At 42.7% G+C, this 16,643-nt stretch overlaps 1 protein-coding gene across 1 annotated transcript; it reads right to left on the reverse strand.

Moving 5' to 3' along the window:
• Window positions 1–1,646: 1,646 nt before the first annotated feature.
• LOC139050920 (uncharacterized) lies at window positions 1,647–16,583 on the reverse strand. Its single transcript, XM_070527781.1, has 4 exons — window positions 16,338–16,583; window positions 15,952–16,199; window positions 13,282–13,402; window positions 1,647–3,351 (listed from the first exon to the last, which is right to left on the reverse strand). Exons 1-4 carry the CDS (start codon window positions 16,442–16,444, stop codon window positions 3,126–3,128), a joined length of 702 nt encoding a protein of 233 aa, XP_070383882.1. The 5' UTR covers window positions 16,445–16,583; the 3' UTR covers window positions 1,647–3,125.
• Window positions 16,584–16,643: the final 60 nt, after the last annotated feature.

Below are 16,643 nucleotides of genomic sequence, written 5' to 3' on the forward strand. Positions count from 1 at the left end.
TACGCCAACTTCAATACCAATGGACAATCTTCACAGACTCAAAAGCAGCACTGCAAAGCCTTTGCACGAAAAGCACTAAATCAAGCAATTGCATTTTGGTCCAGGACATAGCATACCTACACCACTTGGCATCTAACGCTGGACAGGCGATAGCATTTCAGTGGCTTCCAGCACATTACAGTATAATAGGTAATGAAAAGGCGGATGGGACAGCCTGCAAAGGACATTATCGCATAAAATTTATGTGTTTTTCATTAAAAGTGAAGCTGCAGCTTTGGCGAAGTGATATGTACTCAGTGAACGACATAAAAGATGGTCTTCACCTTCAGGTATTTACAAGTTTTTGTTCAACATCGAACCAGAACTCCAATCAAGGCTACCACTATGTCTACCACGGCATCTGGAGACCCTCTATCACCGGCTTTGACTGAACATTGCATACACGAACAATCTTCTTTTCTGCAATGGCCAGACCACAAATCCATGTTGTGACAACTGTGGCATGGTAGAATCTCTAGAGCACATCTTGCTTGAGTGCCCAGCTTACAGAGACGAGTGACATCAATACAAGATGAACAGGGAAAAGCTCAACCAAGGCCCCTTGACATTGACACGGATGCTGGGTCCCTGGCCTTGCCCATCAAAACAGCGCAAAGCCCTGGACTTCGTTTTTATATATTGAGTCAATTGGTTCGCTGTCTAAACTGACTCACACACATCGTCTCATCAAGACTGTGATTTTGTTTTCTTTTGCATTTACCATCTACATGCGTTGCATCGGACACTTAACCTACTACTCATAACATCACACGACCTGCACTTTTTTCTTTTATTTTCCTTTTTTTCTTCTGCCCACCTCCTTCTAGGGCCTTTCTCCTCCTTCGTCCCATTCCCTGCAGAGTAGCACGTAGGCGGAAATACGCTGGCTAAACACTCTGCATTGTAAATAAAGAGCTTTATCTCTCTCTTTCTCAGGATGATTCCTCAAGCTTCCACTCCCCTTGGAGCTCGCTGAAACACTTCCTATATTTTCTCAAACACAGAGAGAAACACCGCAACTCCTACATGCTGAGCCTGCCCTTCTTTTTGCAGCATCTCCCACGCCCCAATTTAGTTAACATTCGGGTGCACAAAAGATCTCGTGGCCTTTTTTTTTTTCTGAAGGCTCTTCCAATTTTTCTTTGTTCTTTTAGCAAGAACTGCTTTCTTGTCGCAGGCATCATGTCAGGGCTATTGAGTTACTGATTTCTGGAAATGGAAGCAATAGGGTTCAAAAATGGTGCAAATTTGTAACAAGAAACTATCGAAGAGAAAAAAAGACATTATGAAATGACAGACACCTTAGTTAAACATGATGTGCGAAGTAGTTAAATAATGGCAAGAAGCATGTGGATATTGATGTCTTGGTTATTTTTCATTGGGTCTAAAGGCAATCTTTAGTAAAATTTATCGATGCAATTTCTAAATAATTAATATGCCACTTGTCATACATACTGTATAACATTATTGACTTTGAGATGAACTTTTGCTACCTTTATACCCTAAGAAAAATAACCAGAAGTTCAAATCCAACATGGTTATTACCTTTAAATGTGAAACATTCACTTTCATAAGGGTAACCGTCATGCAAGTGTATAGTTGAAGTGTGCACTTAAAAACAACCTTTATTGCAATTTCACAGATAATTGCAGAAACCCAAGTGGTCAGATTTGGGTAACACAAGAAAGCTATCTCACAAACTGTACAACTAGTACAGTGGACTTTTACATCAAATGATTATAGGAAAGGCAGAATGCATTACAACAGCGGCTGTGGATGGCAGGGCATACAATCTCAAAATGACAAGGATAAATTCTGCCTTCAAGTCTTGCCACATAAGAGTTTATTAGAGCCAGAACTCTTTATCAAAACTGAACCAAACTGAACCAAAACTGAACCACCCCGCCGAAATGAAAAAAAAAAAATGCTGCTGTGAACATTTCAGCCAAGTTTTGCAGTCATGTGGAGTGCGTGGAGCTTGCAAGTGGAGTGCTAAGTCACCTTTCTCTCACACACTCTCTGTTCAACAGAAGCCTGCTCCTCACTCTTTTCTGGATGCTTTATTTCGTAATACTATAGCAGATTCCCGTACACAGTTGCTATTGGCCGATAGCTGACATCAATCAAGGAGGGTGTTCGGATCAGTGTGCTTCTTCCCACTGTTACTATGTATATTTATTGACAAAGTTTAATAAACAGGCTGAAGCAAGCGAAAATCTGCTTTCAAATTTCAACAATAATAAAGTACTTCCAGAAGAAGCTGACTATCATCTGCTCACACTCAGCCGTGGCCGCCCGCATAAGAATTAAACATTTACCACCCTGCTTATCGGTGTCGTAGCCATCGCGGTTAACTAACTTTAACTACTTTTGAATACTCAACAAGCCTCGAACCACGCGAAACTTAAGGTCAGACCACACATATGCTTGCCAGCATGCACTCACTCCTGGCCGCTAGACGCCTTGGCAGATTTCGCTTCATACTGAGCTATTGACAGTGCTTCAAAATGAGTAAGTGGGATGTGGCTACTATCCATCAGTCAAGCTGGTGCAGGACAGAGCCAGTCTGCACAAAGTAGCACAGCCAGACTGGTGCATACGAGTGCGAGCTAGCACTCAAACCCTGTCGTGCACAAAGAAAACGCTGCGCGTACACACTATAGTTGCATGTATCTGCAGCCTGCTACGTATCGTAGATACTGCGGCCACCACGGGGTGCTGCGACAAGTCCGCTGGCCGAGTGCACTGCGGCTTTCTCAGGCTTACACCAAAATTGGAAGTAGTGCTGTCTACATAAACATCCAAAGTCAAATTTGAATTACACGGCACGGTGACGTTCAGTAAGCGGAGCAATGTGGGCACGCCCTGCTCTGCCGTAGCTTTCGCAGTGTAAGGCATTGAAGAAGGAGCAGAAGCACTGCGAGGGGTTTGATTGCCAATAACTCTGCTTCTGCTGAATACATTGAAGTACTTTTTGCGGCAAAGTATTTCTGATATAGCCTATCTCAATTTTAAATGAATTGCTCCACATTGATAAAAAGTGGTTCAGGGCCCCTTTAAGAATAAACCATCAGAAACTGTACATCTCATGTGTCTACAGCCACAGGACAATTGTCATCATCAACATCTCCAACAATTATTTCAACCACGCGATCGAGTAGTGGGCCATCAAGGTTGCGCTGAAGCAAGTCGAGCAGATAGGTCTCATCCAAGAGAAGGTTTGAGACCAACCCTCTTTCTAAATTGCGTACGTTGACTCGGAGGCGCTTAATCTCATGCCACTGTTTCTTGGCGATGCCCAGCAGCCTTTCTCTGCAATGAAATAAATCAGCACGTCAATCTTCAGAACAACACATGTACATAGGCAACTGACATGAAGACGCACACCACAAGTGCCTCCCGGGGCTGCATTTTAAATTAAATTCTGGGGTTTTGACGTGCCAAAACCGTGATATGATTATGAATCCTTGTATTTGTTTGCGAATAAATAAAGGCTGATAGATTGAGTGAGTGATGCTGTAGTGGGGGCACTGGATTAACTTTGATAACCAAAGGTTTTCTGATGTGCACCTAATGCATGATAAACAGGTGTATTCGCATTTAACCCCCATCGCAGTGCAGCCGCGGCGGCCAGGATTTGATCCCGCACCCTTGGGCTTAGCAGTCAGGGGCTGCATTCTTAATTGGCCACTATAGGGATATCATTTCAACACGTGCTTTTTTGCCTAAACCAGACGAAGCAGAGTTTACAAAGGAAAATTGTAGGCAGGCACACTTGACCTAAGAATTATTGTCACAATACACTATTGTTGAGAGCATTGATAGAGATATGCAATGGCAACATCCTAATGTAGATGAATGCTTCAAGTTGGATGTTATAATGATCAAGTCGATAATGTTTTTGTAACATGTCATACAGTATTGTTAAGTGGACAAAGCTGTTTATTATGTCATCAGGAGTATATAGCTCTTATTTCTTTGTGCACTGATGATGAAAACAAGAATTATCAATAATATCACATATTGTTCTGTGTAGGGGGAGCCTTATACAGAAAAATATCTGATATTATAGATAATGCACATGGAAAATTAATTTTTTGGCATGCTAGAGGTGTCTCAATGAAAATGGTGAAGTTCTTAGGATTCTGTTCCTGGCTTTCAAATTAGCTCTTAAGTTAGCTAAAGCCAATTTGCTTAACCCAATAAATATTATTAGCTTTGTAAAAGCATGCTTGCTCACGGGAGCTTGTGGTACTTTACCATGCGTGTGAAAATGTAACTCTAACTATAAATAGAATTCCCATGTTCCAACTTAATAAGAAAAAATCTCCACTACAATTTTTGACACATAAAGAAAGCCAGAAAATAGTGATTAGTTATTATTCTTGATTTAAAAAGTTTATTTTTTTTTAAATCCACATCTTTGCTTACAACACCATGATTGCAAGCTTACTATATAGGACAGGCCAACTTTGCACAATGGTAACATTGCATGTTGGTGAATAATAAATTTACAAAATTCATGACTGCTTATAAACATAGTCTGCAATGTCACTTTAGTAACTCTAAATATTTGTTGCTTATATTAAGGATCTGGGTAGTACTGTTGTGATGTCATTTGAATTGTTTCTCTAGTTCCAAAAGATACGTGTTTTTGCTGCCCTGCAGTCATGTGTCATTGCATATTTTGCTGCCAAACTGAATAGATGTGCCTGCTGTCGAAAGTGGTGCTAGGGGAGCAGTACACATGCATGTAGCATTATACCTAACGGCACACCATATTGCTTTCCCTGATGAGGTACGCTGCTCATGGACTAGATGTGAACGGGGTGCTGCTTCCTCTGCTCCATCGCATCTGCAGCAGAGCTGGCACATGTGTCCTTCATGCATCACATTTATTTATCGTTTTGTCTGCTGCCTTCTTTTATGTCATTTCATGACTCATGCAGAATCACTTCCTTCTTGCTATGGTGCTATATTATAGGAAATGCTGCTAATGTTTGCTGCCATGTATTCAAGCACGATATTGCAATCAGTGTCTTTTGTCGCACAAATTGAGTGCACCAGAGTATTCATATTATAAGATCTGAAAGTAACAATAGCATGTTGACTTGCCCTAAGAATCCTTATGGGGAAAATTTGCAGGCTGTCACCTCTGCCAATTATGCAACCTAATCTATCCACAAGCGGGCAACTGTGAATGAAACTATAGCAGCTGCGGCATGCAGCTGCTCCGGTTATTTTTTCATGCACATGGTAGCGCTGCCACAACAGCACATAGACTTTTTATACTTTGTTGCACACCATTTAGGAAGCGAAGGACACCAATTGTAAATCCATGCTTCAATACATGGCAGGAAACGTTAAGAGCATTTCAAGTATAATGCCACAGTAAGGAGCAAGGCATTCTGCACAAGTCATGAAAAGGTGCAAAAGAAGGCAGTAGGCTGCACAATAACTGAAAAATGCAATGCATGACAGACATGTCAGCCCTGCCACAGCCACTCAGTGAGACAGCAGCATAGATGTAGTGAAACAGAGGAAGTGGCACCCTGTTGACACCTTAGATAACCAAACCATTCATATGCACACCTTAGTCAACGAGCAGTGTACCTTGTAAGGGAAAGCAACATTGTATACAGCAGATATGGTGGCACGTGCATGTGCAATGCCGCTCTCGTGCCTCTCTCAACAGCAGACATCAGGCAAGATGGTGCGTCAATTCAGTTTGGCATGCGCTCCTGTTGTCCCTATGCTTTCACTCACGGGTGTGCTGCGCACTTGCTTTTGTGTGCTGCACAGCTTTTTGATGTGCCACCAAAGGGCATTGCAACCAAAATGATTACATATCAGATCAATTTACAAAGAGAGCTACACACTCACACATTACATTACTTTACTAAAGCTGAAATTTTGGCTAGTATTTTATTCACGATTGTCAAATATCAGCGCATGAAAAACAAGCGACGAACATAGACGTACATAGCGCTGTGTAGATCTCTTTGCATTCATCCCTTGTTTTTTACATGCTGGTATTTGACGGACATCACTTTAAGTAGCTGGAAGTGAATGCATCCACTATGCAGATTCAAAATTAGCCAGATAGAGATAATGATCACATGAGTTTTCATTTAACCATGTGTATGATGGGGCAAGAATGTGATATGCATAATTTAGGGTAAATTAACAGGCCAAGGAATTCTTCATAATGACTGCATTGCTTTTCTGTATAGGTGCAGTAACCATAAAATATATAAATTGAATAGAGTACAGCTAAAACAAGGTTAATCGATAAGTAAATATACATATGAGCATCACAGTGAGGGATAAGGTTGCTCAGAAGTGACTTGGCAATAGTATATGAAGACACATACATCACTGCATATTACCCTGTAGATAGGTTTAGTCCCACTTCTTCCATCTTACTAACGCTTTGTGCCATCCGTAGAAGATGCCAATAATTTTTTTTTTTCTTTCAGATATAAGGCTCCGAAAAAAAAAATAATGGTTCATGGGCTTAAACATTCTTTGCAACACCTTTTCAGAAATATGTGGAATATTTCAAGATTAAAAGGAATCATATCATAAACCTTTTGCAATAAAACGTTTTTGAATGCATCTTGTACGAGCAGAGTTATCGGCAATCAAATGTTGCCCCTGCCCTGTTTTCATGGCTTTCTCCATCATTTTTGCCACTCCTTGTGCACTGGAAGTAGTAGTTACAAAGGAGTGCCTGTAGTACTCCGCTCACATGGTATACATCAGTGTGCTGAGCTTTGATACTAGCGAAGTCACATCGCTCTTCAAGAACAGATGGTGCCAGAACAGCAGTGATGAGATTTCAGATTATTTATTGTGAGGCCTTGATGCAGCTGTTTGCTGATATTGAATAAAGCCCATGGTTACTGTCAATAAATGTGGTAGTTAACATGCCATAATCCAAATTTATGCCAGTATTTTGCTCAACCGATAAAGCATAGAAAATGCTTTCTACAAAGAGCATAATTCCACAATGCTTGCATGAGGTACCATGCAAAAAAGGCATCAGAACATGCAAATGTAAGTGAGAATAAATGAAAAGTAAAACTTTAGTAAGAACAGGCCATAGAGAAAGGAGCAAAACTTGAGCAGATGGCCATTCCATATAACTAGAAATATAAAACTTAAATGCTTTGCTGGGCATTTTCAGCTGATGGACATTTATAATGTTCATTTATCAAAGTTGCAATGAACAAATAGCATTTCTTGGGACATTTTTGCTCTTCCTAGAGGCACCAATTACTCGTGACATACTGTCACGTTGTGATGGTGATGAACACAGTAGCGACAACTGTGAATCACGTAACTAACTCTTTATTGGATGAACTTGTGCCCAGCAAAACAAGTAACACTCAGGCACAACGATAGCGGCATGCAAAGTCGGCGACTGTCGAAAATCTGATTCAGCAAGTCAAGCGTGTCGGCTTTTATACATGACCCATCCGAGGTTCCAGCGTAATGGCTGGTCCCGCGTGCCTTTCAGAAAATACTACACAATTCGCGTCGCACATACAATAGATTACACAAGGTTCAGTGACAATAGACACAACAGATAAAATCAACGATAATTTTTTAGTAAATTACAGATCATGCAGGCGTTTCTTGCGCTGAGTGATAACCTTAAGTTGTTAGAGCAGGCGAAATGCAGTCCCCGAGAAAAGGATAAGTAAGTACACATGTCAATATGGAGAAATCTAGACAATAATCAAAGTGTTTCATGCATCTACATAAAAGCATGAAAGATCACAAAGAGATGCAAATGTTGCAGGCCGCGACAGCTGGCATTTCAAACAAAATTTAGGGCTTCCTACTGTCTGTGCAGGGATAATGTTTAGCAGTGTAATTGTCATATTTAAGAAGAATTGCAAGGGATCTTTTAATTATAATTAAATCCTTAAAGGGGTGGAGACATCAAAATTTTCGTTCATGCGTTTGTTGATTCAAACGTTGCGTCATGCTTCAGGGAGCACGATACACACAGCGGGATTCATATCTATCCGATAAATAATTTAATAATAGCATTATTATACCGAGCGATTTCGGTTTCGGTTTCTGGGCTCCGGGGGATGCTATGACGTCACAGAGGAGGAAATGCAACATGGCTTGGTCACGTGGGCCACAAAAAATGGTGACGTAAAACTATGCTGCGTCGTCTGCTCGCGCATACGCGTGCTCTGCCAGCAGAGGTCAACTGGCGATTCGAAGTGCATGTCGCGATTATTATAATTATTGCGAAGAGCGACAACAACGGTAAGAAAATATTGCGGCTTGTGAGGGTCGGTGATTCATTCCGAAGCGCCGTAAGCTTTAGCTTCGAAGTGAACCGGAAAAGGCCTAGCCACGACATCGGCGGCGCCGAACGATCAGAGGCGGTGAAGCTGCCGTCGGTGCACAGAGTGACCACTCCTCGGACGCTGATTGGCCGCTTCGCCGTACGGCTGCAAATGGGTCCCGGGCCCCTGCTCTCTACGGCTAGGAAATCTCGCCGTTCGCGAGCAAAACCGCCGTCGCACGGGGGCCCGCGAACGGCAAACGGCGTGCGGCGAGTTTCCGTGCCGGTAACGTGGACGGGTATTGAGAAAGGCCAAGCTATGGTGGCTAGAGGGGGGTAGTGTGACGGGCGGGAGCGGAGGGGTGCACAAATTTGTGATGAAAGGTGGCGGCCCCAGTAGATGGCGCTGGCTGCGCGGCAGGTGCCAGCGGCGCTGGCCGGTTTCGCGTTGGGCCGTAATGTTTTTACTTTCACCTTGTTTCCAATAAATACACGCCACGTCCGTGTTAACAGGACATGAACTAGTAATTTTGTTAGTTCGTTGAAAAGCGTGCGTTTGAAATTTTAAATGGTGCTACTTAACAAAAACGAAAACCACAATATTTCTGATAGACGCAACTGGCAAGCGGCGTTTAGTTTATAATTGAATGTTTCTCAGCATTGACCAGATTTCACATCTTTCGCCAACTTCATGTGAATTAATCCATTTACGTGAGCGCACAGTCAAACTGTGTCTTGAGTGTTTGTTTCTATATAGGCTTTGTTTGGAGTGTAAACTGCTTAATATTTTCTCTTATAAGAAGCAATAGTTCGCGTGTTTATTTTTCGCTCTCGAAGGTTTTGTTCAGTGTTGAAATCATTTATATTTAATTTTCCTTTTTCCTTTTCCTTGGAGAGCTTATATTTTTAGAGTAGAAATGGCAATGCTGGTAGCCAGGGCTCTGTTGCACCGAACATTTTCATTCATTATTTTTTTAACTGTTTCTCTCCCGTTCCGTCGCTTTCGTGAAAATTGATTCTGCAGCAGTTTTTTCAAGTATTTGCAATGAATGCAGGGGCCGTTACTTTCACATACTTAAGTGCACTTGATGGAAAAGTAACACTAAGCAAACGATATATATCTTCCTTGCTTCTCTGGTTTCATGCCGCAGCCTCCACACAATATAAGTGCATGTGTGCTGTAGAGCACCGACTGCGCCAACTGCGCTTCCTCCGGCGAAGAAACAGTGCACTGTACTGTGAGCGCAATTGGCCCCTGAGGAATACAGAGCAACACAACGATTCCGGTTGGTTGCTTTCTGACTTGAATTTCACTAAAGTCGGTACCAAGATGTGGTCAACCTGCTCGCCCTCGAGCTCACTGGCTCCGAAGAACTCACTGTAACGTTCACTTGGAAACGTTACCTTATTCCATGTTGCATCAGGTAAGCAGACATTATGACACGCACACTCCAGTTGCACGGCGTGTTGCTTATCTGGTATATCTGCCCCTGGCGTAGCTGTGTGTGCACTACGGTGCTTTCTTGCTGCGGGTTTTGCCTGTTGATTGCGTTCAGCTTTTGCCGTTTTGCAGCAGGTCCAAGCTGCTCGCATATATTTCTCTCTTTCCATTTCATCGGAGCCTTTTTCGTGAAATACTTAGGTGCCTCAGTGAACACAGTGGGCAAAGTCTTCTTTCAGACGCGGACGATCGCGTGGCAATTCCACAACCTCACCATTGACTGTGTACCGGTAGGTCCATTCGACGAATCTTTCGTCGAAGTGCCGTTCAAAAACCCCGCTGTCGTTAGTAAACTCTTTTTCAGCCCGTTTAATATTTCAGGCGCACTGCTCCCTTCGCAAGACATCAGTGGGGGCTTTAAACACAGAAAGCTTTTGCGAGCAAGATCGATACCCGCCTTTGCATGCAGGTATAAAGCACGTGCTTGAGCGGCTTGACGGCAGGGTTCATTACATCCAATAGTCTGAATCTGAAGAGTCCATTCCTCGTGTGGCAACGCGCTGACCCAACACTGCAGACAAATTTCACAGACGACGACAGCGGCGACAGCGAAGCGTCAACGCAGCCGGCGAAGCCTTGTCAGTGCCCGGCCGTCGCAAGCGTGGCACCTGTGAATACAGCAGTGCCCCTAGCGGTGGCTAAATTTTCACCGCGTTCCGCGCGCTCCTCCTCCATGGCGCGGATGAGGCGCCCGTCACACTACCCCCCTCTAGCCACCATAGCCAAGCGAAGGAGAGACCGCTCCGAGCTGCCGAACTATGCGACTATGCGAGGAGAGAAGCGGACAACACGAACGCCGCATATCCTGGTCCCTTTCGGAGTCGGCCGGCTACTGTTTTACACTAAAACGTGCAAAGGCCCGTCGGCACGGCAACTCGCCGCACGCAGTTTGCCATTCGCGGGCCGCCGTGCGGCGTTCGTGTTGTCCACTTCTCTCCTCCTGTGTCCGTGTCTGCACGCCTTACCCCTTCTTTGCATTAAGGAAGGATTTCTATATGCCTGTAGCTCGGTCATAGCGGAGGCTATGCTCGGTCGCTCGGCTCAGCAGGCTCCGTAATCGGCATTCCATCGCTACTCATCATACGTCACGTTTTTGTGCTGGTGTGCTATGACGTCAATATTTTCGTTCCTCCTCTGTGACGTAGTAGCTGCCGCGCTAGCGATGGGTCTCGACTACGAGAAGGAGTTTTTAATGACTTTTTGGAGCTGAATTAAAATTATTTTGAAATGTTTGCAGCGTCCGATACCTCGTTCTGGGTGTCCTTGCATACGGAAGCAGCCTACAACATGCTTTTTATAGCCTCAAAATTTGGTGTCCCAACCCCTTTAAGCGTTTTGGATGAGCTCAGCTCACCAACACAAGCCTAGTTAATATTGCTTAGGAGAAGCTCAGCTCATCAATGGCAATGATCCTGTTTTCAAAGCTATTTGGATGAACCCAGCATGTCCACTTAGGTTCTCTTCTGCTACATAGATGGCTGCAGTACTAGAGTTTGAAATCTGCTGTTATTTCACTCTTTTTTGTTTTACTACATAGGCGTTAGCACTTTTTCAGTGCCTCAAAGGCTGTGCTGCTTCACTCTTTGTGTTCTACAACATAGATGGCAGCAGTTAGCGCTAAAAGACTGAGTTTTTTAATTGCATGCTTTTTGCACCTTTTCGCAGATTTGGAACATTGACGTCTGCCACAGAAAACTTGCATGTGAGTAGTGCATGCAAAAGAAAGCTCCTGCTCGACTCTGACAGTGAAAGTGAGAGAGAAAGTGATGCTTGTTCTTCGAGCGAAGAGCACGATGATAGCGGTACTGGGAGGAAACTAGGATCTGGCGCGAGCCCAGTGGCAAAGCTCTCTGCGCTATTCCGCGCTTTCTGAAGTTTCATACAATTCGTGATCTGCCTTAAAAGTGCAAGAATGCACAAAAATCTTTCTTTGATGAAGAACTTTGCTTCACACAATAGTTGATTTTGAAACAGGGTAAAATAAAGCATTTTTTCTCGCTTTTAACTGTACTGCCTGTGGCAATGACAAGTAAAGCACGGCACGGGCCCTGGCTTGAGGCTGCGGTTCCGGGCCGGACTTGAGCCCGCCCATTAAAATGCCTAAGTCGGGCCATCGAGCGCCAGATCGTGCATGGTCTAAGGTATTTTGTGCCAAGCGGAAGTGATACATGCAAAGAGCTGGCTCTTAGTATACCTTAGTGAAGAAAAGTGAAAAACAGATGAAGTTCTAATTTTTTTCTTTTCCCCCAAAACGAACATTGCTTCCGCATGAGGAAAAATGAATTATACAAAAAAAAATGCTCTTCAAACAATTTCCACTTTACCGCTTTTGCAATAACACTGTTGCCACTCTCGATACTATTACATTATTTTAGCGCTACTGTGAAGGGTATCAATTTCTACTGGTGTGTTTATTTTATGCTGTATGCCCATGACTTTGCCTGTATATATCTATATATATATATATTGGGGGCGAGGACTTACGGAGTCGCCATCTGTCGGAAGCGCCTCCCTTGCGTAGTATGAGGGCTCACGCGGCGTGCCCCTCCTAGGTTTTGCTTACGGCGCTCAATAAAAACACCACATGGCAGCCCTCCTAATAATAATAATATTTGGGGTTTTACGTGCCAAAACCACTTTCTGATTATGAGGCACGCCGTAGTGGAGGACTCCGGAAATTTTGACCACCTGGGGTTCTTTAACGTGTACCTAAATCTAAGCACACGGGTGTTTTCGCATTTCGCCCCCATCGAAATGCGGCCGCCGTGGCCGGGATTCGATCCCGCGACCTCGTGCTCAGCAGCCCAACACCATAGCCACTGAGCAACCACGGCGGGTATGGCAGCCCTCCTGGACATTTATGTAAGTACTCTCAAAACGAGGGAAGTTTTTGACTGCATTTGGAGATCAATTGAATGATGCTGATGTTAGTTCTTGGGTTGTTGAAGTGAACACTGTGCAATAGTAATTAACATACGACAGAACTGCAGGGTATTTCACTTGTGTGCCAGAATCAAGAATGCATGCAAAGTGTTTATCAACAGTATTTGAAACACTACATATTTCCAATATGTTGTGGTGTCACAACTGGCCCAGTTCTGATAATCCTTTGGTGGTGTTCGAACAGTAGCTGGCTGACAGTCTCACATTGTCAATTTATCTCGTGCACCATTTTAAGAGAGCTTGCTGTCAAATTCTGATTTTGCATGAATTCCCTTCTTTTCATTACAAGAAAGTTGCACTAGGGGCTCATTAAATAGCTTAATAATTTTCGAAACTTGATAGCGGACATGAAGAGGCTCTGCAAAGGCTCTCACAAAACAAAATGCAAGCAGTAGCATAGACCTTCCTATAACCAAAAAATATTTACACAAGTTTGTTTATCAACTAGAAAATATTTTACATTGAGGAGAACAATGCAGTTGCTCACCTCCCAAATGTAGGCAGAGCAGCCATTTCATAGTCCTCCACATTTACTCTTCCTCCAGGATTTGCTAAGTTCTCCTCACCACCACTTTCAGCTTCCTGGGATGGTGGGTTGCTCAGTTTCCCTACAAAAAAAGTGTTTCACCTAAGACAGATAATGCAGATGGCCACTATAATGCACCAGTCATAACATCACTAACATTTTTGACCATGCCAGTCTATCTTCTGGAACTATTTGAATTATGCCTCCTTGCTCTAATTTAACTCAAATTTTATGCTTACAGCAGCAATGCTCCCTACTCTTTCTTTCACTTCCCTACTCTTTCTTTCACTTTAATTCCTAATTTCTAGCACTTTCTTCCTGCCAAGGCATAAAGATACCCACACAAAATGGTTTGCATATAATTTGTTGCTCTGTATTTTATTTCTTTTGCCACATCATGCTAGTCTGAACTTATGTTATCTGCAATATGCATGCTGGCATACAGAAACCATCAGTACCAAAAATCGATTTATGTCTACTAGTGTTTGCAAGCATATCTAACACCAAGGTCAAGAACAATGACATCCAAGGCGTAAATTTTTTTTAGCTACAACCATGTGAAAAAAAAAATACAGACAATAAAACTGTATAAAGAACAGGGGGAAATTATTTGTTATATATATATGGGGGTTTATTGGCCACTTGCCTGCTCCTAAGCTCATGTAGTATGCGACGCCTGTGAATAAAAGGATGTCACACATCTGCTGCCATGGCCATGAGCGGCACTGGCCAACACTCCCAGGCTAATTCGACATGTACACAAATGATCGAGTAAGTGGTTGGGTGGACGACCACTGTGGTAGTTAAAATAGTAAAGTAATGCGGAAGATGTGGGTTCATCTCCCACCTGCAGCAAATTATATCTTTTCATTCACTTTCATCTCCCTTTTCTCTATTTGCTCTAAATTTCAATTAAGCATAACAAATAATTTCCCCTTTGATTTCTATGTTCGTTGTCTGTTTTCTTCATGTTGTTGTAACACCAAAGGTCAGATATCGTTTGCATTAAAAGGTAAGGCATATGGCAGTATGTGTGCGCTTAGTCAGTAAAAAATGATGAGCCACTATTGTGTGCAGTTATTAGTAGAAATGGTTCATCAAAACCAATCAACTACTGTTGCCATTTGCCACTGTAGTAGTACCTTGCAGCTGCTATGCATGTTACTTGTTTCATTCACCACATACTGGCAAGTTGTCACAGCAGTCAATAATAATTAATAGGGTTTCTGTACACAGAAAAATTATACAATTCCACACCACTGCAATAGAGAACCACCAAAATGACAAGCTTTTCTTTTATCATTCACATCCATGAGAGGCAGAACATGTTTTTAATCTTATTAGATAGACCGATTTTCTTATCATCAGCACAACTTCCCCAAAATTCTACCCACTTGTGCGAAAATTCCCTGCTCTGAGAACAACTGTTACAAGCTAGGAAATGAGCCAAGTTTTTCATGCTTTGGTTCAGGTGTGGCACCATGTGGTGTAGAAGACATCCAGCCTAGGACTGAACCAATTAACATTCGGCTTGAAGGCAAGCATGCTAAACATTAGGCCACAACCATGTTGTATGTGTGGATAGATAGTACTTGCATTGTGCACAGACAAGTGCCAAAGGTCTTCTGTCAGGATAATCTCGTGCACTGCAGCACGCTCTTTTCTTTGCTGCACTGGTGTTTGTATTCTGGTATTCCTGGTATCATACTTGGTAATCCTGGTGCCATATCTTTCAGATTTAAAAAAAAATGGCAGAAAAAAATGCAGGTAAAAAAAAAATTGGCACTTCTCATCATTTTTTTCCTTTTTCGAAATTTCCCATGGCAGTTAATGGGGTAAAGCAACTTTTTTATAACACCAAGCTACTTCAGTGGCAGTGCACTTGACAGTTCCTTGTGGACAGCTGAGTTGTCCCATTTCGCCATGCACTAGGATTTTAGGCCACTTTATGTCAATTATTGTGTGCTTCCAATTGATACTTTTCCTAATGCTCCAAACTCTAGTGTATACTGATGTATGCCATGTAGATTTTCAGAAAAAGTGTTGAAAGGTTCGTTTTTTTTCCATATGCAACACTTAACTTTTTTCCAAATAACTACCATAGCTACCAATGCCCAATCGAGGTTTGTGTAGCTATTTAGACGAAATGAACCCAACTTGCTCAGTGTCCTGTGTGTACAGTGGCTCTGTTTATGTGTAATAACAGCTTGCAAATACACTGCGCATTGATTTCCCCGTAAGCACACTTCACACTCTTTGCACACAAAATATTTAAAAGCTCTTCACAAATAATTTCACTTTTGTGTATGTGTGGCGCAGCTTTTTTGCTCAAGGACAGGAAGGCATCACACCTGTAACTACATCCCAGCACTCACTGCATGGCAAAAACACGGTGCAGAAGGCCCATTGCTAACACTTTATGTGATATTGTTGCATATTTAAATACTGCATCATCACACATCGAAAACGATTTCTGCTATGACATTTTTTGGTGTCGTGCCCAGTACATCGCTGACACTTACCATTCAAGCCAGTGCCGTAGTGTATATGATGGAAATAAACAAAGGGAAATGTTAGACTGCTAAATTCAAAAGTTGTAGAAGGATAATTGTACTTCAAGTTCCTACTTACGAAGCGCGGCAGACGACTCGGACGCCTCTGATACGTTCTCTTCGGACCTCAGCGGCAGCGGGAATAGTGTTGGAATGGCATTCCAGAGAAGCTGCTTCGGCTTGTTCACTTCATTTCCTTGTCTAAGCGTCATGAACTGGGATTGCTTAAAGTGCTTTTCGCAAAGGACAGCTCCACGCCGAAGCAGAGCTCGACGATCGCACCCAGACAGATGACCGCGACCGCTGTTTATGCACCACTGCCTTGACCTGTGACAACAGTAATTTAAGCCCGTACTGAGCGATTAACATAAACTAACACTAACTGCACAAGAGAAAGAAACTCTTCAAAAAAAGAAGAAAAGAAAGTTGTCATGCGCGTTTTTTAAATCATATATAAACACTTACAGCGTTCGATCCGTTGGAAAGTTAAAGAACTGCAAACGTGGATTTTTATCCAATGAATTCTTACAGTTCACAGCCCAGCAGTGGTGTGGCGACATGGTTATTTTCATTTAAGCATAAATCAAGACGTTCATTTGAAACTTGCTAGTTTCAAATGCAAGTGTGATCTGCGCCGCTGTACACGATTGCACTCGGCTGCAAGTGGCTTTGAGCTATTGACGATGGGCCGGGCATTGACGATAACTACCAACGCGTAATAATTTTTTGCAAACTATTAGAATACTTTCACTTCACAAAAACGTAATACTA

Source organism: Dermacentor albipictus, chromosome 1 (assembly GCF_038994185.2).
Source record: "Dermacentor albipictus isolate Rhodes 1998 colony chromosome 1, USDA_Dalb.pri_finalv2, whole genome shotgun sequence".
NCBI classification, from domain to species: Eukaryota; Metazoa; Arthropoda; class Arachnida; order Ixodida; family Ixodidae; genus Dermacentor; species Dermacentor albipictus.